This window comes from Anas acuta, chromosome 18 (assembly GCF_963932015.1).
Source record: "Anas acuta chromosome 18, bAnaAcu1.1, whole genome shotgun sequence".
In the NCBI taxonomy this organism is placed as follows: Eukaryota; Metazoa; Chordata; class Aves; order Anseriformes; family Anatidae; genus Anas; species Anas acuta.
The window spans coordinates 10,812,761-10,839,924 of NC_088996.1; the positions used below are offsets into that span (position 1 = coordinate 10,812,761).

The 27,164-nt window shown below is 44.6% G+C and overlaps 1 protein-coding gene across 3 annotated transcripts; it reads right to left on the reverse strand.

Annotated features, from left to right (window-relative positions):
• Positions 1-285: 285 nt before the first annotated feature.
• LOC137841967 (ATP-binding cassette sub-family A member 9-like) lies at positions 286-25,675 on the reverse strand. 3 transcript variants are annotated; one of them, XM_068655498.1, is made up of 40 exons: positions 25,520-25,675; positions 24,982-25,151; positions 22,078-22,190; positions 21,373-21,583; positions 21,092-21,250; positions 20,599-20,699; positions 19,520-19,746; positions 18,656-18,794; positions 17,950-18,135; positions 17,392-17,512; positions 16,592-16,763; positions 16,210-16,268; positions 15,231-15,341; positions 14,653-14,828; positions 14,215-14,334; positions 13,728-13,866; positions 13,131-13,221; positions 12,391-12,530; positions 11,794-11,913; positions 11,075-11,231; positions 10,624-10,790; positions 10,090-10,217; positions 9,553-9,690; positions 8,942-9,055; positions 8,345-8,515; positions 8,052-8,165; positions 7,768-7,878; positions 7,111-7,179; positions 6,434-6,525; positions 5,430-5,547; positions 4,975-5,092; positions 4,596-4,687; positions 3,702-3,868; positions 3,285-3,360; positions 2,495-2,589; positions 1,849-1,965; positions 1,335-1,475; positions 1,089-1,168; positions 941-996; positions 286-558 (listed from the first exon to the last, which is right to left on the reverse strand). In XM_068655498.1, the coding sequence occupies exons 2-40, from the start codon at positions 24,998-25,000 to the stop codon at positions 469-471; spliced, it is 4,815 nt and encodes a 1,604-aa protein (XP_068511599.1). In that variant the 5' UTR covers positions 25,001-25,151; positions 25,520-25,675; the 3' UTR covers positions 286-468. The 3 variants fall into 3 exon arrangements, with proteins under 3 accessions (XP_068511599.1, XP_068511598.1, XP_068511600.1); XM_068655497.1 differs by having other exon boundaries at positions 11,075-11,234; XM_068655499.1 differs by lacking the exons at positions 21,092-21,250; positions 21,373-21,583 and having other exon boundaries at positions 11,075-11,234.
• Positions 25,676-27,164: the final 1,489 nt, after the last annotated feature.

A 27,164-nucleotide genomic window follows, 5' to 3' on the forward strand; every position in this document is an offset into this window, starting at 1 on the left:
AAACCCAGCCCTGTGCACCTTCATGGAAAGCACCACCCTTCTTGGCCTCACGATACGAGCCAGGAGGTTGCTGCGTGGCCTTGAGCAAGCCAAATCTTTGGTGTCCTTGTGCTGTGGGTGAATCCGGGTTTAAGAATGGAGGTTTAAGAGCCCTCTCCAAGTTTGCAGATGAATTCCTCCAAGGATGAGCCCCTGGGGGCTGTCCTGGGACCAGAAACATCCTGGCAGGGTTATCCCTCAGCACATCAGGAGAGTCAGTCTGAGTGTGTGGATGGACTGCAGGCATCGATTGTCAAAGGATAAAGGCTTTATTTATTAAAATATATATATTTTTTATTTTCTTTGCAGAGCACCTGCTAAGCTCTACGTGATGCGAGGCAGGTAACCAGTCCCAGGGCTGTATCTGACCCAACACCCCCGTAGCACTGGCTGAGCTTGCTGACAGCTTTCCTTTGTGGCTGCAAGGGCTCAGGGCTGGAGCAGCCTCTTCTCCACAGCCCCCTCGGGTGCTGCCTCCAGGTCGGGCTCCTCCAGGTCGCTGGTGAGGTCCAGGAATACCTGCAAGGCACCACAGTGGAAACAACCCAGTTATGGCTAAGGACTGGTGGTACCAAAGTTCCTTGTGGCCTGGTTTTGTTCTTAATACATGCAGTTTCTGATCTTGCCTATATTATATCATTTCTCATATCTTATATGAAATATGTTTCCTTTATGTTCAGCTTTCTCATATAGAAAGATTTGAATCAAAACTGTTAAGGGCTGATTTTTTATTTTATTTATTATTTTCCTCTGAAAGATCAGCACCAGTTTGTTATTTCTGGAACTTTTTTAGAAATCAACAAACCTGTTTTTTTTTTTTTTTTTTTTTTTAATAGCTTTCCATCCATTTAGCACCATCTCTCAGGAGCATTCCTGACCTTTTCATTCTCAGTCAACATACCTGTTGCAAAGTGTGCAAAGACAAGCTGTACTCCTCAAGCCTGAAATTCTGTTTAGCTGCAGAGGGATGGAGAAGGAATCTTTAAAAACCAAAGCCGTATGAGCATTTTGAAAATAATCTTCATACTAAATTGTTTGTTTCCTTATACCCGCTTCTAGCTTGGAGAAAGACTGGGACAGAGGTAGTGCATCTTCCATTGGTATCTTGTAGCTGAGCAAAGAATAAATCCTGAAAAAGAAAAAAAAATGAACCCATCACAGTGTAACTCTGCACCAAGGTTTAGGGGTGCTTGTAGGGTTGGGTGCTCTTGGGTAAATGGCTGAGTGGGGTCAGTAGGAGCAACAGAAAATCCCAGCATGTGTCCAGGCTGGTTTGCAGCCCGCCGGGTAGCGACCTTTCTTGCCGAGCTGCGTGGGGGAAGAGGCGCAGAATTTCAGTGTGGATAGCATCGCTTTGCCCCGCGTCCTTCAGTTTGACTTCCAGGTGGTAACTTGTGCCAAACCTCCTTCTCAGCTCCTCAAGGGAACCGATGTACCTGCAGAAGAGGGAAAACGGTGCTTCAACCAGCTTAAGCTGCAAATAAAGCAACCACTGTATATAAGCAGGATATGTACTTCCTCTAATTCATCAGCTAAATATGTGTATATATATATAATATATATGTATTTATATTACATTTATTATTATATTTATTTATATTTATTATATTTTTATATTTATTATATGTATTATTTATATATTATATATACTTATATTTGTTTGCGCTGCCCAAGCACTCTGTCTCTTTACAAAATTATTTTCATTACATACCAGGGACAAACCAAACTAACACGTTCTATCAAATTACATAAAAATAATAATAATACAAAACAGATTACAGACTAAAATGAGGCTAAACTGATACCCACCGAAGCTGCCCTGCCACCAGCACAGCCACCCGATCACACAGTGCAGCCTCCTCCAGGGAGCGCGTGCTGAGGATGGCTGCCCGTGCCTTGCTTCTCACGGCGGTCTGCATTGTTTTCCTGGGGACAGAGGGATGAAATTTACCTCCCAGCACAGCCAGGAAGAACAGAATTATTTAGAAGGTTTCAGTTATCCTGCTTGAAGATGACACGTGGCTGCCAGTGCTACATGGCACTTTGTCACGCATCCCTCCAGATTTTGCAGTTTCAGGTAAATCTGTTGTTGAAGAATGACAGCAAGCACTAAGGATGTATGATGGAGAGTAAGAACTACCTATAATTTTTTCTCATGCTCTGAAGAAACAGGAGTTTTTGTCTTTTCTACCAAATGCATTGTTTCAGCTGGAGTCTACTCAGGTTTTCTTGGTGCACTACCATTAAGATTAAATCTGATGGTTGGCAAAAGGCTTGCTGCCTGCTGAGTAAGGAGCCCAGTGAGTGGTACCCAACTTCCTGTGCATCAAGAGGAAAAAGGGAACAAATGTCTGTCCTCTGCCACCGAGGCAGAGCCCTGTGCCTCCCCAGCAGTCCCAGAACCATGAGGGTCAGACCCAAGCTGCTACATTCCCACCCCAGTCCTGCTGCTCACCACAGACAGCGCTGCCCTTTCACATCCATGCCCACAGATGGCTCGTCCCACAGCATTACGGTCGGGTTCCCCAGGATGCTCAGTGCAAAACACAGCTGGAATGGGAAAGACATGAGGTCAGGCTGGTGCTCAGTCTGTCGGTACAAATGCACTGAAACTGGGGAGCTGCCTGGGATGTCTTAATCCCTGGAAATCTCCTAGAAGCTGAAGCTTTTGATTGCAAAAAGCAGGAGGAACTGTGAAGTAAACCCTCCTCAGGTGTTCTTGGTTAACATTTTAACATCTCCTCAAAACAGCTTTCCCCAGGCACCCAAGCGTGCCGATGATCTGAGAGTGGTTTTCCATCCTGTTTGCAGGCAGATGCACACCACAGGGCGTGAGGAGGAGATTACCTTGTAAATCCAATTTGTGCTAGCATCTATTAAACACACAACATTGGGAGGGGGGGGGGAGTGTAAGATCCTGCCAGGCTGGATTCAAAAGCTACTGACAAAACCAAAGCATGCCAGGAAGCCGCTCGCTGTGTGTGCTTCTGGCTTAGAGCGAGGCGACTGCCTTCAAAAAGCCTAAGGACCTTCCACCAGCACATCAAGTTTACAGAAATTTTAAATCAACACTGAATTTTAGCCTTCAATCCAAGACGAAAAGCTTTTACAACACCAAGGAGTGCATTCTGCTCTCCCTGACACCCGTGCCAGGAACCCAGCCACGACGGAGGCTTTCTGTGCGCCACACTCAAGGAAGACAAGGCCAGCCTTGCTCCAGAGCCAAAGCCCAATCTAGCACATACCTTTCTGGCTTCTCCAGCAGGCAACCTCCTAGCTAGGGTGTTTAGATGCTTCTGAAGATCCAGGTCCTTTGCCAAGCTGTGGGGGTGGGAAGGAAAAATACTGAAATTCAAGGCTGTGAATGCAGCTAATGGGATAAGTCAGTTACTAATGCAACTGGACCAAAGGAGAAGCAAGTTGAAATATTTTCTGAAGTTTTTCTAGACAAACTAGGGTGAAAGTCTTCGTAGACAAGGGATTGAGAACAGCACAAAGCAGCAGGTATCAGCAGAAAGAGACCCCATCTCCCCAAGGCAAAGAGGTCCTGAAGGCACCGCCTCTCGTTCACCCTAGCCAAATTTGTCAGCAGAAAACCCTTTTCCTGTCTTAAATCTCCGGAGAGAGGAAGGACGGCGAACTGGAATCATCTGGCTGTGTACCGGCTGATGAGAACAGCTGCATCCTCTTTCCTCATCCCTCTCACGGCAGCGTGGGCCTCCAGATGCTGGCGCACGGAGAGCTCCGGCCAGAGCGCGTCCTCCTGCGGGCAGTGCCCCAGCCCTCCCTGCCCCGGGGGGGCAGTGGCCTCGCAGCCCTGCAGCAGCACCTGCACGAGACACACACCTCTGCAGTCACGGGGGGTTGTTTTGGGGTGAGTAACGAGCCCTTTGGAAAGGGGGTAATGTTTTCTCCTGCGCTACGGGGACGCAATGTGGTCCTGATGGAGGAGGAAGCCCAGCATCACTCAAGATCATCTCCAGCTGCTGCAGCTTCTCCTCATCTGGATCCATGTTTGTGCAAAACCAAATGGTGTTTGCTGCCATCATACCGCGGGTGAGAGTACCAGCGTGAGACTCTCATCTCCTAATAATACTTTTCTATTTCAGACATTCGGTCCCAAATCTGTAATAGCAATGGTATTCCTCCCCCCCCCCCCAAGCATATGTCGTTAATCATCGTGCACATAATTAAGTGATGGATGGTTACTGGCCCAACCCTGTTCACATTCGTTTTCAATTTCCTGGTTTTGCAAGGCTTTTTATAGAGTGTTATTTCTTTTAAAGATGTGAACATTTCTTACAGTGCTTGTGAAATATCAAGTAGGGTTTCAAATCCAGACTGAAGATTTTGCGTAGCTCCAATCCATTAGTCTCTAACACTGATGAAAACTAGAATATGCTTTATGTGTATCGACACTTTCTTCTTTCTTCTGTCTGTATCCAGGGTTGTGTGCACATAAATCCCTTGATTTAAGAGCTGTGTTACCAGCTTTTCTTATGGCATCCTTCATTAATGAAGGCATCAGGGTTACCCCAGCTGCTCCTACCACCTACCTCCCCAGCAGTCACTGCCATGTCTCCAGAAATCATGTGCATAACAGTGCTCTTTCCAGATCCATTGGGTCCTAACAGACCTAGTACTTCTCCTGGAACAAATGTGCAAGAACAGTTAATGATGATAAATATTCATAAGACCTTGTCTCCTGCGTGCCAATCAATGCCTACAAGTTAAGTAGGAGGAAGGGATATTCATTGATGCATCCCAGCAAAATGAAGCCCAGAGTACAGGAGCCCAGGTAGAGAAGATGCTGCTTGCACTGGGTCTGGTTGCACACAAGGAAGGTCTAATAAATATAAGGTCTCCAAATACGACCTTCACACCAGATGGACATGGGGAGTGGGGAAAGAGAGCAGGGCAGCAATGTATTAGAACCTTTTTTAACACTGAAAGAGAGATTTCTGACAGCAACTTTCTTCTTTTTCTTAAACATGGAACAGGCCTTCTTGTCTTCGTACTCCTTGCGCAGACTGTTGACAACGATAACCGCCTCCTGCAAAGAGATGGAGCGGGAATAAAAGCTCTCCTCCTCCTGTCCCGTGAGACAGCTCAGCTGCTCTTGCCATCAAGCATGGCTCTTTAAAATCTCTAAATTATATCCAAGAAACAAGGCAACAAAAAATAAAATAAAAAAGCAAAAGCAGAATGTGAATAAAAGCTTTGTGCCAGTAATTCCTGCACTGATTTCTCTCTGCCACCAAGGGTGGATGGTCTGGGTGGTGAGGAGTGTTCCGGGACATGGACAATCTGTCCGTGGAGGTGTGTGAGCTCAGAGCAGGCAGACACAAAGCTGGGGAGCAGGAGGACAGAGAGGGCTGTGCTCAGCTCACCTGGGGCTGCAGGGAGCCCATGGCACTCCTCACCCTCTCCCTCTCCTCCTGCACTTCGGGGGCCTCCTGCCCTGGAGGGTCCTTGTTCTGCTGCACCAGGGCTCGCTGCTGCCGGATCCTGCAGGAGAGGATGGGGGGGTCCAAAAACACTCGGGGTTAGCGGGTGGCTTTACAGGATTGTTCCCTGGGCAGAGTCGGTGCAGTGCCCAGCACATCTTTGACTCCATCCCACAGATGGCAGTTGTTCAAATATTCATTCGTGGTGTGTGTGGGGGAGATCACTCTGATATGTATGAGAAAATAAAGGCCAACTTCAGCTTGTTTTACATTACTACTATTGACTAGTTCCCTGCTCAACATGTGCCAATGACCTGGTCATATAACGTACACCAGGGAGATGTTTTGGCATCCGACTGATAGTTCAGTCCTGCCTGTTAATGTTTGACATCTGAATACTTCTACAAATACGTTTTACGTTGGTCACACACTGCTGGTGGCAGAGGAGCAGAGAGGTTAGCAGATGACCCCAGCCTGGTGGAGCTTCAGGAAAACTCTGTCCTGCAAAGAGCAATACTTGGTGCATTTGGAAAGGAGGCAAAATGCTGGACTTCAACTTGTAACTATTAATTTTGCCAGCTATAGTGAAATGTCCTGAAATTTCAGCAACAGAGCATAATTTAAAAAGCTCAGGTCACATTTACTATTCTCACTAGGACATTGCGGTTTAACTGTTGCAACATGCTGGGTGGGACTGCGCCCACAGACACACTCAGGGAAACTCCAGCAAATTAAATCTGAAACTGCAATGACCCAAAGGAATAAAACAATTCCTCCCTCTTTTCTCAATCTCCTCCTTTCTGGGTAAACTGGTTAGAACTAAAAGGGAGGGCTTTGCTCAAACTTTGCAAAATACTTTTGAGCTCACTTGTGCTCTCCCAGTGCCATTATGGGTGACTGGGGAGGCCATCAGGGATGCCCACTGCTCCAAGGCACCCAGGACACACCTGAAGATGGGATCATGTCCTGTAACTGTGTCTCCATATTTCATCTCCAAATAGCGCAGGAGAAACACAAAAATCAGGCAATGGATGTAAGGCTGAAAAACAATAACAAATTAGGTTTGCATGGAGAAAGATAACAACACACTCAGTTAATTTTACTTATAAAGAGATGCATGGACCCATAATTTACTTCACCTGTTGGAAAGATAATCATGCAGGTCCAAAAGGCAAAGAAGTTAAATTAAAACATTATGTACATTTCCATCTCATACGCAGATCGTTTGAGAAGCCTTGACTTCACGCTGCACTTTTAGCTCAGTTAACCAGCACCCTAGCAGATTCTCTAAGACCTCCTACAGGATCAGAGCTCACATCTTTCTTTTGAAGAAGCAGCATCAGACTGGTTAGTTCATAACAGCTTCTCACAAGTTGGTTGAAGTCTAAGCTCTGCCTTCTATATCACCTCCACTTCATCCCCCCACCATTTTCCACACATGATTTGGCATCTTGGGGTCACGAGACAAGCCCATGATTACTTGGCTGTGCCTCCCCCACCGACATTTAAGAAGAAACTTTCTCCACAAAACACATGCTTTACTTTGGGAAGATTTATGAGAGCCCAGTGTAAGTCCATCACATTAGAACAATTCCAAAATAGTTATCATCAAATTGCTCCTTACTGCAAAGACAGCTATGAAGATGTTATTCAACGGATCAGGAATATTCATACTGTGAAACGTCAGGGTGTGCTACAAGGAAAAGAAAAAAAAAATAATTAAATCAGAATTACAAAAACTCCTTAGCACAGTGTGGCACAGCGCAGGATTGGAGCAGGTGTGGGATGTAGGGGTGCATGGCTTTTCTGCCAGTTGGGAGAAAGGAGCTTTGATTTCTATTTATTTTTCTGGTTTCATACTTCCTCAAAAAGCTGTGACTTCCATTGCTACAGCTAATTCAGAGGTGCCTCAAACCGGCTAATTTAGACTGACCTTTTCCATCATTTTCTCTCTCTTCCCAGCAATCTCCATCCCTCCAGGTCTCCCATTCCACTGCCTTCCCCTCCCATTCTACCCCGGCTGCCAAAAGGCAGCCATTGGCACAGCTTTTTGTATCTAAATAAACAAACAAAAACCATTCAAGTGAAGGATCAACAAATCCCTTCCCTCCTTCCCCAGCCTGGACCTTTTCTTCTCCCATTGCCTTTTCTCACTCTTTATCTTTTTGGCAGTTGTTGCTTTGGGAGAGGAAATTTGGAAAGCAATGTGGATGTGAGGATCCCAGCACACTGTTCTGGTTTGCACCACAAGGACCATTATTGAGTCTGGTAGGACATGTACCCTTAATGAGTAGCTCAGCGAGCCCAGCAATGGAAACAAAGGAATCAAAGTGGAGAAGATGATGCAGTAAATTTCATCCGAGTAACTGATCATGAAGAGAATGAAGTTCACCTGGAATAAAATCAAAAAAAGTATTTCCAGTATTCAAGTATTTCTAAAAACTGGGCTATTTGCCACTGATTATTCTGGGGTTATTCCGCTGAATATCAGTATGCTTGAAGTGAAACCTCAAGAGGCAAGGTGTGGAAATCAAACATTTCGGAGTGCAGATTCACTTTTCTTACCAGAATGAAGATGAAAGACCAAAGGTAGCGATTGCTCCGACCCTTGCGAAACTTAAAGGCGATTAAATAGGTGAGGAGGATGAGAGAAAATCCATAACCGGTGGTGCAAACGATCTAGAGAGAGAGGCTGATGTCACCAGCAAGGAGATGGATGCAGATGCACCAAATCCTGCTTACAGCAGCCCATTTTGGTTAAAATACTGAATGACTCTGGGTGCCCAGGTTCTACCTGGGCATGCTCGCGGTGAGAGGAGGGAGGGGGATTTGTGGGCGCCCACCCAGCGAGAGCTCACCATGGGCAGGATGGTGCTGGAATGCAAGGGGCAGGAGTGGCTGAAGAGCAGTATGATGCCAAACATGATGCAGAGCAGGGCCCAGAAGAATGGGACGTCCACCAGTGCCTGCCCGCACCAGTACGCCGAGGGGAAGAGCCCTGCGAGCCGCAGCTGGGCACGAGCCTTTACCTGTGATGGCAAAGGGGAGAAGGAAGGGAGCTTGGCAGGGCCCCAGACACTGTTCCTCCTCCTCCTCCTCCTTCTCCTCCATCACCCTCATTCATCCCTGCCCCAGTGGAGCCTTCCTCTCCCTTCCAGGCACTTTCAATTCTTAGCTCAACTGCTGTTAAAAAACCACATTGCTCTTAATATGAAATAAAAAAAAAAAAAAAAAATCTGTCTCCAAAATCTTTGTTAATTAACACCCAAGTTGTTCTGAGCACACACTGGCTCCCGGAGATGCAGGCTAACATATTTGGGTACAACGCTGTGTTTGAGTAGCTGCGTTTCTTCCAGTACCCTTCCTAGAAGTCAACACACGAGCTGCTGTCCAGAGCCATCGCATTTGCATTCCCTTCCCTTTATGCAAGACCGTTTTCAGGACATGCTTTTTACCTTATAATCCTCCATGCTGCTCACTGCAAAGTGAGGAGGCAAACCAGAAGCCAAAATCAGCATGTGGCCGAGAGAGATGAAAAAAAGATCACGCTTCATTTCTGGGCTGTTTCTCTACGAGAAAGAAATTCCGAAATCATCAATGATCAACAGCTGTCTGGGGAAAGCCTAGCTAGCTCAATGCTCATAGCATGTTTGCAAGGGTAGTTACGGTAATTCATTTGTGCTTAAGAACACGACACAATAAACAAAAGCATTTAGCATCTTAAAATTTGCAAGAAATATTGGGATTACTGTAAATCACTGAGAATAGGCACCATCTTTTTGATACTGATGCTTGTCAAATGGATGCAGAAGCAAGGGGGAACCTGCAAATATTGCTGCTGTATTCCTCCCTTATTGCCACATAGCACAAGCTGGAGTTTCTTATGGTATTTAAGCCCGATTAAAAAAAACCACTGCAGAAGAAATTCTCATTAAATTGGCCTGGTATTGACTGCTGAGAATGACCCTAATCACTGGCCAGCTGGACAGGCTTGCACTCGCCCAGCCCTCATCACTCCAGCTTGGCTATCTGGAGTCATTTTCAGCTAAAGACGCAGGATGCTCACAAAAGATAAGGGGTTGCTCCAGATGCGGATGCGTGCAGTGGAGTTGAAGAGCCTGAGGAAGGAGTTGCTGAGGATGTTCACGAGCACAGGGAAGCAGTTGATGGGCTCTGCGCCGCACATGAGCGTGTATCGGTAGCTCTGAAAGCACAGGAGGAAAGGACGTCACCTTCATGTCTGTAAGAGGTGCGAGGAGGCACGGATAATACTGAAGATTTTAGAGAAAAGTGGTGGGAAATGAAGCCAGTTTTATTAAAGAGTGGGAACTCAGAGACCTGGCTGTGTGCTAATAGGTACTGCAAGCAAAATGACTTAAAAAAGCAGTGATTTCTGGAGAAAAGTAGGATGACTTGCATTAATACTTTTCTCTAAAGATCACTATTATCCTGAATTCCCATTAACAAGATTACTGACAGTATTTAAAGTGTCAAATAAATATTCTCCCCTTTGTTGTTCTGTGTATTTCCCTGTACCCCACTTAGACATATTTGAGATGCTCCTGTTGACGTATGGAATGAAAGAAGAAAAAGTATCATTCACCTTGCCTTCCAGGGATATTTTTATAGCTCCATTATGTAGTTGCAGGCTTGTGATGTTTTTCTCAAGAGCTATTTCTGGCATTATGCTTTGAAACTTCAAAGCAGCAATGAAATCCTCAATTTCTGATCCTAAAATCAAGTCAAGAACAGAAATTAGAATAATTAGATTTTTAATACAGTCTCTTATAAACAAGCTCCCACTTGCAAAGCAGATGTATGTTAAAAAACTAATTTAGAATCTGATCCGACTTACATTTTCTATATTTTTTTCCTGTATGAACTAAACTTTTTAAAAACAGTGAATGTTTCTGCAGTTATATCATTTTTTTAATACTTAGTTCATTATTTTTTTAAATATCAGCTACTCAGATATCACCACTAAAACTGGATTTGTTTTTGCTCTCAAGAAAACACCTCCCAATGCCACAGATGCATAAAGGAACGTACAGAAAGAGGAAGACAAGGTTGGTCTATCAGCTCTAAGGGGACTCAGAGTGGTGCAGAAAGCAAACCAACATCACATGTCCTTCTTCACCTGTATCATTGAAGATGAGAAGATTAGTCGACTTGCTTTGAATTTTGCCTCCAGTGGGATGAAAATAGAATCTGGCGGTCAGCTCTGAGATTCTGGAGCTGTCCCATAAGTGAAATCCAATGACAAGCATAAGCATCGGGAGGATAAATACTCCAAACATCAGCAATCTAGAGGGAAAAACAGACCACGAGTGGGTCCAGGGGAACTCCACCTTTAACCAACGGAGTGACTCATGTGGCAAAGGACAGGGAGAAATTTAAAACTGGGGAAAACTTAAGCAATTCAGAGCTCTACCAGAAGTTCTAACTGTCCTTATTACTGTAACATCCAAACAATTGCCACCTAACTCTTAGCTTCCAAATACTTTTCCCTCAGTCACCCCAGGGAAGAATCAAACCCTTTGGAAAGCCCCAGGCCAGCACGAGGGGTCCAGGCTGGGCCCTGTACTTACAAGGCCCTCAGAAGCTTTCCTTCATGCTTTAGTTTCAGGAAGCGAATTCTCATCACAGCGCAGACTTGTTGCCTCCAGAGTGCCATGCCACTTGCGGAGGGGCTCGTCACTTCGGGATGCACCTCGAGGCTCTGGTCCCTCTCCTCCAGGTCTCCGTCTGCTGCGTGTTCAACACGAGAAACAACGTTATCCAAAAAGAGCTTTCAAAGGACATGCTTGTAAGTGCAAACAACCAGCAAGGGTCTTCTGCTCTGAATAGGGGAATGCTTTTTTCTCAGTCAGAAAAGAAACAACGGCAGAGAAAAGGGGCCATAATTTACCCAGAACTGATTTATATAAGTGAATTGAAAGAGGTTGGATCTAGACTCATGTGTCTATGCGTGCAATGTCTTCACTGGCCTTGGGAACTGCCTTCTGACTTTTTTCTCTCTTCCCACCTCCTGGTCTGGGCAGTATACCCTTCAAATCCTTTACAACATCACTCTTCAATACTTGTGTTTAAAAGCTCATTGTAAGTCAAGACTGAATCATCTAGACTTCTCTGGGAAGATAATTGTCACTAAAGGAAATCTGAATTTTTATACAACTGCAATTCTTGACCTGACAAAAGCTATGACAAGTCACATTCAACAGAAACTTACATATATTTATTTTTAAACTGAATACCCAATACAGAACCTTAATCATGCCAAACTTGCAAAGCGGAATCAATGTTTTACCTTTGTGATCAATGGCTTCCTTGCCCTCCAGCTTCAGGAAAACATCTGCCAGGGTTGTCCTGCTGACCTCGTAATTCACAACCCCCTGCAAGAAACCGCTGTCGAGGTGGTTGAACAGATCTGCGTGACAGAGAGAGCCAGGCTCAGCCCAACAGCCAAGTCTTCTTTAGCAGAAGCTCAGACTGGCATAATTAGCATGATTAATACTTTCTAGTATTCATATCACTAAGCTCCATAATGTAAAAGCCATTGCAAAACAACCATTCTCTTTAGAGGTAGGTAGTACAAAATCCAGAGTTCTCAATTACCACCAGCCTTCCTGGTGGGCGAAACCTCATCCTGAAACCAGAGAAGACTCAGTAGTTTTTAGTCTGTGGATTAATTGGTGGATTTTCTTTTGTTCACCTGCAGAGTTAATATTAGCATGTTCATCAGAGGCTTTCTTCAAGGCTGATGCTCATGCAGCTCTGGGCTCCCTAATCCTACGCAGCACAGGCAAGGGAACATAATTATGACCTTCACAGCAATTTTGCATTCTGCTTCTCCCACCACTTCATTTCCCATTACAACCCTCATGCAATGGCAGGCTGTTGTTACCTGGGAAGCTGTCAGTGTTTTCCAGAGGTAGCAAGTAACACAGCTCATTCCCACTCCGTCCTTTGAACACGGCATCGGGGATGTACTGCCTGACCAGGGAGGATGCAACCTCAGGGTCACATGCATCATTTATACGCATCCTGTTTGTATTAAAAAAACAATTGCTATAATATTAAATAAGAAAAACAATGCTTGCTTCATCCCTATAAAAGACAAAGCCAGCAGCCATTCTTCAAGCCATAGGCAAACCTCCAAAACTAGGCAGTGTTTCAGTGGGAATTTTTTAATAGACGTCTGCAGTGCCCCTGGTTTTACCATGCAAGCAAAAAATAGCTGAGGTTAAGAATAATAATCCTGGCCAGCACTGCTAAACCAAGAACACAGAAATTAAAATCTGGAGAAAAGCAACTTTACATTAATGCCGCTGTACGTCACTCTGGCACCACAGAGTATGTGGAAACTGCAATTCTTCTTACTCTGGTCCCCTTTTGGCTGCAAGGGAGGTTGCAAAGTCATGTTAGCTACATGCTCCGAGCTTTCAGGATCGGGTCCAAAGAAAAGCAGCTTGCTATCCAAAGCAAGATATTTTTGGCAGCCTCAAAAGTCTCCTAACATGAATTGTCAAGATTTCTAATACTCTATATAGAAACTCCTTGGAGACACAACCTCTATGATAAAATACACACGTTGCCTAGAAGCTTTTCATAAAAACAGTGATGACCAAAAAGAAAAGGATTTACCTTAAGTGATAGCCAATTCCCCATTTTCTCTTCAAGTACAGAGATGAGCCAACACACTTTAATCTCCCATTTGAGAGGAAAGCCTTCCGATCTAAGGAGGTATGAATACGAAAGATTTAGGGGGGATTTACAGCAGTGCAGTAGATTGACCTTATTCTGCTCCTTCTGAACTCAACGGATATTTTTATAATGAAGTCAAGAGGAGTAAAGTCAGGCCAGGACTGTAAGTGTTTTTTTTTTTTTTTTTTTTTTTTTTTTTTTTTTTAATAAAAACAAAACACCCAAAGTGCTGTCTTTCACCTAAGCACCGAGATTAGTCTTTTACTTACTTATTCTTACTGGCTTATAGAAAATTCCCCAGGCAGCCCAAGACAAATAAAGACATATGAAAGATATTAATTGGAACAACATCCCCAATTGCTGTGCGTGCAGCTCGTGGTAAGCCCTGATTTAAAGGAGCTGGGCACAGGATGGGTTGCTGAAGCACACCTCGCTCTCAGACACGATGCACCCAGCAAGCCCAGACCCCACGGGGGGCTGGTGGGGACCCCCTAGTCCTACACCGCAGCTGCTCTCAGAGTGGATGCCTGGGCTCACCAGCGTGCGTGTCGGCCTCATCCATGGACTGTGTGGTGAAGAGGATGACACGGCCGGGCTGCCGCTCCTTCAGGAGGCTCCACACGTGGTGCCGGGAGCATGGGTCCAACCCGGCCGTCGGCTCGTCCAAAAGCAACACCTGCAAAGAGGAGTGAGATCAGGCTGCCATGTGTCCAAATTGCCATTTCCATTGCCACTTCTCCTTGTTTCGTGCTTTTTGTGGTATCACTCAAAGGATAAAATGCATCCTCAATGGCAGCCATTCTTATTGCTCTTTTTTTCTATTTCATTGTTAATATCTTTTTCATTTACAAGGTTCTCATTGACCTAAATTCCTTGATCCTTCTGGCAGCCAAGTGAGTCACTAGGTCAGCAGGCTCTCTGAGTGCCAAGGGCAAAGTACAAATGTCTGTCCTCCAAACCAAAATGCAAAGCAATGTGCTAAAACAATACCCATTGTGTGTGTGCAAGTATGACTGGTGCTTACCTGGGGATTCCCTAAAATTGCAATTGCAAGAGACAGTTTTCTTTTTTGTCTCCCACTCAGAGCATCAGCATGGATGTCCTGAAGGCCAGTGAGGTCCAACTGCACCAAGACTTTCTGTACCTTGAGAACGAATGAAAATAAAACACGCAACACTGGTCACATTTTGATTCATGAATGGCTACACACAATACAGAAGGGTACGACTTCAGGATTTAAAACTTCCCTGCTTTAAGTGGATTTGCTGTGAGGTAAGTTCTGCAAACCTGAATTCTGACTCTCATCACATAAGGATAAGAAATTTAAAAAAATACTTCTCCCCTAAATCAGTGATGCTCTAATTTCTGCAGAACAAGATACTGGTGATAATCTAAAATATAGCTCACCAAACTGTCCAAATGCTGTAGGACAGAGGCCAGCGACCAAGAAGCACATACCAACCTCTTGCTCTGTTTCCTTCCACTGAATCCCTTTGATGTGAGCAAAAAGTCTCAAGTTTTCCTTCACCGTTAAGGTTTCAAAATGCAAATTAAATTGCGGGCAAATCCCAACCATTGCCTGAATTCCTTCCATATCCTGCACTTCAGATACCTTGTAGTTGTATATCGTTGCAGAACCTGCACACGGGAATAAATGAAACAGATTTCATACTGCACAATCCTCCCCAGTTGTAAGGGGAAAGCACACCGTGTTCACACCTTTGCTATTAATTCCAGCTTTGAGGGTGTTTCTCTCGAAAAGTAATGCTTTTCCAAAATACTTCAAGTCTCTCCCTTAAGAACTAAATTATATTTCCTATTGATTAGCAGCTCATGGAAAACATCAGGCCATCCAGATGGAGACATAACCATCTGCATATGCTTGCACACACGAGGGATGTGCTAGTGCTGAAGCTGATGCTGAGGGAGCACTGACAATGAGCCAGACTGAGCGACCGAGATAAAACTTGGCTTTTTGCTTCTTTACCCCCTTAAGCTTGCAAACCAGACAGCTTCTCCTCTTCTGCATTCAGGTCCTACCTGCTGAAGGCTTGGCAAATCCACTGAGCAGGTTTAAGAGAGCCGTTTTTCCAGATCCACTGTGCCCAAGTAATGCAGTGATTTGGCCTTCATAAATGCTTAAGGACAAACCTAGAAGAGAAATATGGCAATATTAGGATGAAGTTTGTGAGGCCAGCAGACTTGTGCATGTAGCTTGTTGCCAAGTCTGCTGGAGGAACATTTTATCTTTTGACACAGATCTGAAAACGTGTGTTGCGTGTTAATATTTAAACACAAAACATTGATTTTATTTTCTACAAGGTTCATAGCCTTTTCTTTTGGCATGACTCAAAAGAGAGCCCCCACAAAAAGAAGAGCCCGTAGCCTTTCCAAGATATGAGTGTTCAGGAATTATTTTAAAGCAGGAGATACAGAGTTTGCTATCCGCATTCCTTAAAAAAAAGGCTCATTTTGGATATTTTTTTCACCCTATGTAAACCTTTGAGACCACACTGATATTGTCACTGTCACATGGCGTTCTTGTTAAACAAAGGCATTTAACAAACTTCTCAGGGCTGTGCTGTGATGATGCCAACCGCCTGCACACCTGTGGCTGGCAAATGAACAAATGCTTAGAGAGCAGGGCTCAGCCCATGACAGCAGATGTAGCTCCAGCTAGGGACCCAAAGCCAGGTTTTTTTTGCCCAAATCAATTTACACATTATGAGGGAGAGCTGAGAGGCGATTTTTCACAGCGGCTCCTGGCTGAAAAAAACATGGATTTTAAGGAGGCTTCTGCTATTACAGAAGTAATAAATAATAATTTTCCTGGAGTGAAAAGGCAAAGATGATAACCTTATAGAAATTTGCTAGTAATTTACCCTGGCAGAAATAACCATTGCATAATTATGCCTCCAGCATTGTTAAAATGCAATAAGTACATCCAGTACGTTTCAAAACAGCTTGGGTTCATATCTAGTGAAAAATGAAATTAAAGGAATTGCAAAACCTCTCTTACCTCTTAAAGCTTCAGTTTTCTTGTCCTTCTTCTTGTATACTTTTTTTATATTGTTTAGTCTAAAGGAAAGTTAAGCAAGCTGTTACTACTGAATCCCACAATTTTGGCACGCTTCCTCTGCCTCAAAATAAACTTTGAAAACTAGGCGAAAAAAAACATTTCTCAACCTCCTCCCTGGGCTGGTCCTTCTCGTCACCATCAGGGGGTAGGGTAATTCCATCGGAAGGGTTCACTTGGTATAATTCACTTGGGAATCTACGAGCTATTCCCCTTATCTGTCCTGCTCAGGCAGCTCAGTGCACCCTTCACCAGGCAACCCGGCCATGCCCTCCAGCCAAACCCAGCAGGCAGCAGATGTTTTTCATGCCTGTAGAGCTGTTACCTGATGGCATCCTTCCCCTCGAAGCCTGGTGGCATCGGCTCGGTGTCACAGCCGGGGACAGGCTGGTGGCTGCCCTTGCTGCCAGCTCGCAGCCCCGCACCCCGGCTCCCGCGTTGCAGCCAGTACGACGGCCTCAGGAAGAAGGCAGGAGGGTATGGCACCCCATACTTGCCTAAATCAGAAGCAAACAAGGTGAAATAGGACGCCCAAACTGCTGTGTGGCAGCTCAGCTTTGTCCATCTACAGCTGCAGAACAGAGCCCTTGGGCGGTGTGGAGGGAGGGCTGATTTCTGCAGTTTCTGCTCACTCATCCCTATCTACAATGCAGGCAGGCAACAGTCACAGCAAAGACCTCAGTAGTCACCTCGGCCCAAAATGCATACAAAAATCAGAACATCCTTCTAAACCTAGTGGTTAGGGCTGCTGGAGTACACCTAGATGATCTCAGTGCCTTGCCAAAGGATTTAAGGTTCCTTTTGGAGCCTGCTTTTGAGGCCAAACTGGGTAGCTACATGCAGCCAGCTGCTGGGAAACAGGATTCTTCCCAAAGTTTCTTCACAAGCAATGTAGTAAATCCAATTTGCAGCCCTTCATGCAACGAGGCACAGCCTTTGCTGCTGCAATGCCATCCTGCAAGCTGAGCAGCTTGCTATGTGAAGCCTTTTTGGCTGCTCCGTGTAGGTGACAGTTTGCTCTGCCCTGTCCCACTGCTCCGTTGGCACCTCTTCCCCATGAGGGGGCTGGGGGTTATAGAGGAAAAATAGAAGAATTTAACTTTTTTTCCTTATGTTTCTACTTACCAGGCAAAACCTTATCAAAATAAATGGCCAGCAGCAAATACAAAACACTGTCTAGGGCCAGTATGATGCATGGGTTAAGGAGAGGGTGCAATTCTGGTTCATATTTTTCTAATTTTATAACCTAGGAGGGAAAAAATAAAAAGCACAAATCAGATGCAACACTCTTTAGACAGAGACACTGCATGCAAGCTACAGCTGTGTCATCATGGACTGTTCTCCATAACAAACTCACACCCACCTGGGATCACTGCTGTAATCATTTTCCAGAGCTGGAAACTTTATATATATATATATATATATATATATATATATATATATATATATGTACATATACACACAGAGCTGGCAAAGTTCCTTTTGCAGTTCAGGTTCTAACTATGGAACTAGCATGCACTCTTTAGAGACGAATTTTGGTTGTACTAAATATTTAGGGTGGAGGGGCAATTGTGTCTCTATGGCAATGCAAATTACACATGGCAGGTACTCCTCCAGCTGGCAGAAGCCTGCAGCAGGATTGCTGTGAGCTGAGCTCCCCTGATGGCTTTATTTTGAGCATACCTTTGAGATGCCAGCTATAAAGGTGAAAGGACTGAAGAGGTTAAAAATCCACTCCAAAGATGGGGGTACTTTTTCAAATATTGTCATAAAGCCCAGTAATCCAAAGATGAAGTGAAGGACAAATCCCACAAAACTGGCAATATTAGGCTGCTTTAGCAAGGAGCTGAGCATGAAACAGAAGTGAATCTGTAGCAGAGAAAAACAAGTGTTAGCAGGATGCATTTCTGCTTGTGATTAAGGAAAAAAAAAAAAAAAAAAGAAACACACAAAAATCCAACAAGCATCATTAAGAGACCCAGCTGGGTTCCAGTTGTCACTTAGAGATGCACACAGGATTATTTCATTTAGCAGTCAGCTTGGATATTCAGGGCAGGTCTATAAGGATGGGCAGACCAGACCCAGCTCTTCCTCCCCGTGATGCAGCCTCAGCCCCACACAGCACCAGCTTTCTCATGCCCACTCATGTTACCACCACTCTTTGCTCTGATTTTAAGTCTAGATCTCCCCAAATCAAAGAATAGGAGTGGTATATTAGCCTACAAACTGTAGCAAGAAAGTGCAGTAATGGAGAGGTTTTTGTTTCTTTCTCCCAGCCAGGGAGTACTCTGTACTCGATGCTTTAATTAGGAAATGGAAAAAAAAATTTGTACATCATTAAAAAAAAAAAAAAAAAAAAAAGAGAGAGAAAAAAAGAAGGCAGACTTACAGATGCTATGCCATAAAAGAAATAAAAGAAGTACATTTCCAAAAAGTTGCGATCGAGGGTGACTCCGTTAATCGTGATCGCAGTCATCAGACTGGCCATGATTGAAATATAAATGGTGTACAGGAGGCTCCAGGACAACCTGCAAAGGAAGGCACAGCTACTGTTGCCTTTGCAGGTGTCAGCACCTGCCAAGACACAGCCAGTTCAAGGTGCTCCCTTCTTAATTTGGACCCAAAGTAATTCCCAACCATGGCTCCACCTGCAGCTGCCCCACCAGAAAGGAGCCAAGGAGCCTTCCTTGCAGGAGGAGATGCTTTGTGGTCCCTGCACCACCAAGGAGGGGAGTGAGGAGGTGCCTCGCAGCCACCCAAGCCTCTGCAGATGCAGCAACATCAGCAAATTGCTGCTGAGCTCTGCAGCCAATGTTACTCATCCCGGTGCTTTCCGAACGACTGGAAATACCCATGCTCAGAAGGCTTCGGAAGTAGAGCCTTCCTGTTTTGGTAGACCCTACACCCCCACAAGCTTCATCGTTTTTCTCCAAAATTTCTCATTTCTTCACTTTTGTTGTTGTTGCTGCTCTCTGCATGTATCAGCCTGTTCTTGGAGGCGTGCAACACCTGGGCACCAAGAGCTTTGCTACACGAAGAGTGCTCTTTCACTGCCTCTTTTTTTTTTTTTTTTTTTTTTGAGAGAGAGCTCAAAACAACAAACAACCAAATCCTGCATCAGAGCAACGTCCTTGGAATCTGAGCTCCTCCAGATGACAATAAAAGCAGCAAAGGTTTGAAGCAAAGGCTTCAACGATGTACAGAAGCCCCCTGCCCACTTGTCCTTTCCCCTGCCTGCTCCCATTGGGCTTACCAGAAGGCGAGGTCTTGCAAACCCATGGCTTTCATCAGCACCTTCAGCTTCTTTTTCTCCCTGATAACTTTCACTGAGAGAAAGTACATATATGGGGAGAAACACAGCACGGCGTAAATGATGAACCAAATATAATCCAACTTGTAGACAGGCTTGATGGAGGGGGATTGCAGATGCACGCCGCTAATTGATTTCATCTCTTCCCAGACAGAACGGTTGGTTTTCATCTGAAGGACAGAAGTGAGCCATTAATTTTATTTTCTTTATTTTCTAAACAGCCAAATTTGGAAAAAATAGTCTTTCGTAGGCATTAAACTTACCAGTTTTTCAAGAGCAATGTTAAGTTTAATAGGGGCAAATTAGCCTCAAAATTTAATATCTTTTTGTACTGCCATGTAATAAACACTAATGTTGCCTTTGAGCTATAAGAGCAAGCATTGCCTACCAAACAGATGGAACAGAAATATAACAGAAGTAGTGAAGCAATTATAGTATAGCTAAAGGGCAGGAGCTTTACTGCTCTGTAAATACTGTATTTGGAGTTGATTAATTTTTCATGACGGAAGAATTTATCACTGAAAAATACAGTTTGGTCCATACTGAACATTTCACGCTTCTTTTTTCGAAATGGGTCAATCTGATAAAAATATAACCTGAAAGATAAAAATTCCAGCAATATTGTTTCCATTCATTTTACTTTGAATTTTCCTGTAGTCCTGAAAATAATAATAATAAAAAAAAAAAAAAAAGAAGAAAGAAAAGAAAAAAGAAGAAGAAAAAAAAAAGAGTTTGGCAACAAAAAAAGTTCCATGCTTCTTAACTCCACAAATGGACTGCCACCCTTTAAATCAGCATCAGCCCAGTTATTCCATGGGTAGGTTAATTTTCAACATAACTCAGGAAATCTCTTGCACCCAGAAGAAATATGCAACTTGCCACAATGATCCATCATTCTTTTCACTTTTGAATGATGACACTAGATATTTAAGAAGTTAACAGTCATGGGACTTTTTTTTTTTTTCCTAGGAAAGTTTCTGGATAGCTCTAGAAAGAATATTTTCTATCATGATCACACTTACTTCTATGACTGCTGCATCAATGCTGGACTGCACCGATAGGAAGCCCTCATACCAGTACAAAGGGACCTTGCAGAAGTTTGATGAATAATTGCTGCAGGTATCTGTGGGAAAGAAAGAAAATGAAGCATTTTATCTACATATTTTCATATATATGGGTACATATATATATACATACATATATGTACACACACAGAGATATGTATATATGTGTGTTGAAAATGTATTTGACCCAAGAGTCAAGAAATCAAGATTTAGTACTACTGAGCCTGGAGCAGCCGTTTTTCTCCCAGAATAATGTGACATGGGGAGTCAAAGGCTGTGGCTCCCTGGTTTCCTCCTAAGTGAACAAAACCTCAAAGTCTAATTAAAATCTTTCTAGAAGCATTTAGCACATACAGCCTTGGGCCCTTCTGAGTGGCATGGCAGCGCAGAGATCCATCTATACATTTTCTAGTGTAAAATCAAGTTCTCTGGTTTCATTTATCTTTCTTACCGATGTGTTCAAAGGCTTCATTCGGAGACACCACACTGTAAATCTGAAATCTGAGATGGTAGGAGAAGTCATCCTTAAAAACCACACCAATAATGTCATCACTGAAATTTTCTCTTGTGTCCAGGATTTCCTCGTTTTCCACCTCTTCTATTAATACACCTGAGAACAAACACCACCACAGCAGAAACTCTGATTAGCGATGCACCGACACGAAGCAGCAGCCACATCGTGTGCTCTTGTGATTTGGGATTTGGGATGTCCAAGCCCTTTTAGCTAGTTACCTGTCATCACGGAGTTTGAAGCCACTTTGCTCATTATCTGCCTGGTGGTGTTTGTTACAGGTGTATACATCAGCGTCACTCCTGTTGCATTAAAGGCAGGATCGTCTAATCGCCCAAGGAATTTATAAGGGACTTCTTGCCGCACTGAGTGGTCTATCATAACTGACGATATTTGTATTATTAAGAGAAAAACCACACAGGTAATCCATTCCTAGGAGATGGGAAAGAAATAAAGGTGAGTGGTAGCACAGTGGTTTGGAAATTGGGTGCTGTGGGAAGAGGTTGGAGCTGCTTCAAGGACTGATCTGCCTGCACGGTCCGGCTCATCCAGCCACGAATGCTTTCTTCCTGAAAACGAGCTATTTCACAGGTGGAGTAATTTTAAAGTATGAGGACTGCTCCGAGTGAAAATCCATGTTTTTTTAGTATGTGAGCCAATAGGTGGACATCACGAGTTGGACATTGTGTTCTTCTGGTCAGCGCGGAGATGGGATCAACAACACACAGCAACAAGCTGGCTTTGTCTCAACCCTTATTATGCTACAATATTGTAGTGTCACGGAGAGAACCGCAACTGTGGACATTTTCCAGAGAGCCACATAACCAGCTGAGGCTTCTCATGTATCACCTAGTACAAAAACAATGCAGTGCAAAAACAGTTGGTAGTGGAAATCCTAACTTCCCTTTGGAAGGACAGACACTTGCCTGGAAAGTTTCTGTTTTCTTCCTCCACACCAGCAGAATGTTTTTCCATAAAAGAGCCCAGGTTTGCTGGCTTATTTTTGAGGCTTTCTTGAACATTCTCTGCATTTTCCCACCTAGGATGAAACAAACAAACAAAAAAGCATTTAGGTCATTGAAAGTTAATATATTTACTTGGGTAAGCTCCTCTTTAGAGAAATCCAATAGCATGCCAAAGGTCCAGAGCTTTTCCACATGTTACAGTTCAGACACCAAGGAGAAGTTCAAAGGAAAGGGTGTGGGATCACACACGTGAACACAGGGCTGGGGGTCAGCCCCGGCTGCCTCGTGCTCATTTCCAGATTCAGCCCTCGTCTTCCTCAAGAGGTTTGTAGGAAGAGGCTTTTAACTGGCTGTAGTTTGATTCTTCACCTACATGAAGTTAACAGAGAAAAGCTAACGTGAAAGGATTGAGTGGTTAATGGAAGAATATATATATATTTTGTTTGCTTTTCATGCAATTTCTCCAAATGCTTAAGATTCTGGATTTGCCACCACAGCACGAAGGCCAGCTGCTGAGTGCAGCAGTTCTGGCACACGCTGTGCATGCAGTTGAGCCTCTGATCATGCATTTCTTGCAGGGAATTTGTGCCATGCCTTAGCCATGCATCGGTAAGCCACCACCCATCTGCTCTAGATGGCATAACCAGACAGTGAAACACCCGCTACATACAGGAGGCCAAGTCAGAAACACTGCTTAGATGCCAGAAATAGCCCAAATGAGATGCTGACACCATCTCCTTTAAGTGCGCTGGCAAGAGGCTGATTTTATTTATTTATTTATTTATTTACCCCACCTCTCCCCTCTCAAAAATAATTCATTTCTACTCAAATGCTATGTTATAAAATCATAAGTCTAATATAGCTGGAGGAGGGTATCGCTAAGAAAATACAACCTGTTTCTTTATCTCCTCCTAAATACTGGGCAGGGAAATACTGGAGTTGGGGAATATTTGTCCCAGCTCTAGCTTCAACCACACAGCCCAGCAGCCAACATCCCGTGCAGGAACAGCAGCAGCTTCGTGGTGACTGCCTGCACGACCTTCCCAGAACGAGAGCTGGGCAGGGAACCTCAAAACACGTTTTTGTATTTTAGCCCTTTAGAAGGGATGAAACCAAAATCAAAGCAACCTCAAAAGCATTGTGCTCCGCTCCCCTCGGACATCGCTTCCTGGTTTCATGGATCGGGCAGCTGGAGTTAATAAATGATTCCACTACTCCATTCCCCTCATTGTTTGTTTTTGGAAGGACTAAACATTTGTATACTCCAGGGGCGATGGATCCCTGTTTACCCTCTGATTATTAGCACAAAGATATTTCCCTGCTGTTTGCCCTGCCCGAGGCTTTCTCTCGTGCTTCCACATCGCAGGCTAACGGCAACTGGGAGGTGATTTCGAGGAAGTGCTACTTGCTTTTGGCCAAGCCTGGATTTCACCCGTGAACCGAAAGCAGCAGCTCAGCTGAGGCTGGGACACTAGACAGAGATCCACATGGGGGCATTCGGATAACAAGGAAAATACAATGGTCCTTTAAAAACTACGCTGACTCTCTACTGATGTTAACAAGCTGTTACAAAAAGGGAGCAAATGTGAAACTAAAAAAAGTAAATATCCAATTAAATTTCTACTGGTTTTAATCTTATTTTTGCTTCTGGAACAAGAAACAAATATCCCTTGGAAGCTGAAACATGAAGCTAGAAGCAGACAAATGGTGATGTCTACAAATGTTGCATGAACTTCATCAGAAAGAACTTCAGTTTAAAGCAGATACCCAAAGACACAAAACATAAGCATGAGAGATGCTTCTGAAGGATCTGAGATTCAAAGCTTCAGATTCAGAAGAAAGAAACCAGAGATGTTTTGGGGACAGCAATGCTGAGAAGCCTTAAAGCAGCAAGAGCATCACTTGTAAAACTGAGTAACTCTGGAAATATTTCCTTTTTGAGTGCTCAGTAAATGAACCCAAACTTCTTGTTCTCCAGGAACACACTTCCTAGGCATGGCAAAAACTTCTGCTGTGGTTCTGTGTCTTGCTATGCCAGAGGTAGTCCCAGGAAGGCACGTCCCGTGCAAACACCTCATCCCTTCACTTACCATGGCAGGGATTTCCTACTTGGAACCTCCTCAGATTTTTTTTTTCCCTCTAATGTAAAATGAACAGAGCACATCGTAACTGACTCCTAAAAGCAAGCTGCTCCTCAGCATTACTGGCAGGAAACCCTCGATGCTGGCTGGGGAGGGATACAGGTGAGCTGCACCCGGTGCTGCCACAAGGAGCTGCCGATTCTCCGTGCACCAAAGCTGAATCCCCACGTGGGGAACGTGCTCTCGGTGCCCTCCTGTTTGTGAGTGTCTGCAAACAAAAACCTGCAGCTGGCCCCTGCACAGCCTTGCATTTACTACCTGATAAATACAGGGCGGGCTTGCACAGATTCTGCTCTAACACAGTTCTTCAAATAAGTTTTTTCCCCAACTTTGAACTCTAGAAAAAGAGTGCTAAGCCTGTCCCATATCAAAGTTCAACTCTTTAATTCCCCCAGAGGAGTGAACTTTGAGGGTTCCCATCTTTCAAAGCCTTCAGTAGCAATGCAGGACCGCAGGAGGGGAGGGAAGGGAGGCAGGGTTGCCGGGTGCTCAACCTGTGGTGCTCAGGGCATCCGTGGCAAGAATCAAAATCCATGAGCACCCAGAAAAGCCTCTTTAACTTTTTGATGTAAAACTCAGTGTTTGTCAGAGAACAGAGCTGGAAAGTAGAGCTGTTATACTTTTAGCATACCACTATTAAAATAACCAGGAAAAAAGAACCCCTCCACGAAGACACCCCAGGTATAGTTTTTCACTTACAGAACAGAAACAGGGACCCCCTTACCTGGTGATGTGTTTTCCATTAGAAGTGCATCTCCAGCAGCTCAGAGATGTCTGGGCTCGTCGTCTCGTTGCAGTCCTGGAGAGGGTTCAATGCTAAGAGGCAGCCGGTGGCCATGCCCCTCTCCAGCCTGACGTCAGAGTCTGGTCCCGGCGGTGTCGGCGCTCCCAGCGCTGCGGGGAGGAGGTGATGACCCCGGTGAGCGATGCCTGCAGGCAGCTGGCCTGGGCTGGGAGCTACGAACCTTGCATTTCGCACTACGTTGCGTTAACAGGACGCGTGCATCGCGTGGAAGATATAATAGCATGTTTCCGCCAGGCTTTCCACGTGTGCACTCAGCAGGCAGCATTAGGGTGAGCAAAACCAAAATCAGCACCTAAATACCAGCTGGCTTAACGTTGTTTTTAAGGTTTAAGGAAGTTACTTGATTTTTAAAAAAAGTTCACTTGATTTTGCCACATTAACAACAAAAGGACACTTTCCAGCAAAGCAGCTCCGAGGGAAGGCTGCTGACCAGCTCAGCATCTGCTCACACATTTACCTTTGCCCGGGGTTCCCAAGTGCTGCTGCAGGTGCCAGGGAGAGATGCAGAGCTGTAGGGACTGGGATGGGTGAGCTCAAGATCCCAGTCGTATGGCAAAGAAACCTCGACCCTGCCAAGCTCCTCTGCAGGGAAAGCTTCGCTGCCTGCTCCCCATCACGCCCAGAGCCTGAGTCAGCAAGAACTTCTTCCTCTGCCAGGGCAAATCTTCTGTCCTAGCACCAAAGGGACTTTTATTTCGTGTTTTCAATCTCCCTTTTGTTTTTAATATTTTTTTATTTTTTACTTTTTTTTTATAGTTTCCACTCCTTTTAATTGCTTTCCCAGCAGCTGCCACGCAGCTGGAATCAAGATGGGGATTTATCTTTATTTTTATTTTTAAAAATAGATTTCCAATGGATTTGCATTCCAAACAGGGAGGTGAGGAAGCCAAATAAGCCAGGAAATCCAAATGAGTTGGAAGGGTGTATAGTGCGGCCACTCAAATAGTTAAGAGAAAGTAATTTCACTATCCTAGAACTTCAGCAGCTTGAGGAGACTGCATCTGCTTTGCAAAATTGAGTGAAAACACAGAAACAGCCTGGTTGTTGCTTAACAAGGGGCTGTAGCTCTTCTGTGGCTGCCAATTCATTTAATTTCATGGAAAGAACCCACTTAGGAGAGGAGCAGCAGAAGGCACAGCAGGGATGCACAGCTCATTTTCAGTAAATTCACCAAAAAAAAAAAAATATAAGCACATCCTCTGTGCTACAGTGCACTTGTACCCAGCACAAAGCAGACCCCTAGCATGCTTGCAGGTTATGCACAGAAAACGCATTTTCATACAGAGGGGATGCCTGCTGTGAGCGTGCTTTTGGGTTTCCCATCCTGCATGGGTGCTGCTGCTGGCCTCCTGCTCAAGGCAGCCCGTCATGGTGCCACTGGAGAGGAACAAGAGAGCCCAAAGCACCTCAAAGGGCTGCTCACAAGGTCTCCAAGAACTTGCTGCACAGGATTCCTTAGGGGGGAGGCTCAGGGCCAGGCTGGCATCAGCCCGCCCGTGTCTACCAGGGCAGGAGAGATGCTGGGGACGGGTGCTGTGAAGACGATGCTTGAAGCAACTTGTTCAGGGGAAGAAAAAGAGAACTGAAAGCTCCAAGAAACTTTTCACTAAGGAGAAAAATCAACATACTGAATTAGGGACTTTCTGAAGATCTTTTAAGGAAACATTACAGGGAAATTAATTCATTTTTCAGCTTTAAAGAAGACACTTAAAAAAAATAAAGAAAGAAAAAAGGCATGCTGCCCTTAGGACACCATTAAACACAAACTAGTATGAAAACCTGGGAACTTTGACTAAATTGAGATTAAATTTCTTCGGGGTTGTTTTCCTCCCTGCCACAGGCACACCCCGCTTTTCATTTCATTATGTCCTTAACTGACCCGCAGGGCTGGAGGTGGATGACCTTCCCCTCCTCCTCCTCCTCCCAACCCATCACCCTCAGCCCTTCGCTGCTCCTCACCTGCGGCGAGCACCCATCCAGCCACCCAGTGAGCCTGTCTTGGGCACGGATCCAGCCGGAAAAATGAATTACTTTTCTTGGTGGGGTGCATTTCCAAGTGGATGAAGATGATTCATCGCCGCAGATGCGCAGCTCCGCGTGCC

What these genes read in the sequence shown, in the direction of transcription:
- LOC137841967 (XM_068655497.1), bottom strand. An exon ending in TTGCAAGACCTCGCCTTCTG is followed by an intron (nt 18,795 to 19,519) that starts GTAAGCCCAATG and finishes CTTCCTTTGCAG; the next exon opens with GTTGTCCTGGAGCCTCCTGT. An exon ending in GGAGCAACCCCTTATCTTTT is followed by an intron (nt 9,056 to 9,552) that starts GTGAGCATCCTG and finishes TCTTTCTCGTAG; the next exon opens with AGAAACAGCCCAGAAATGAA.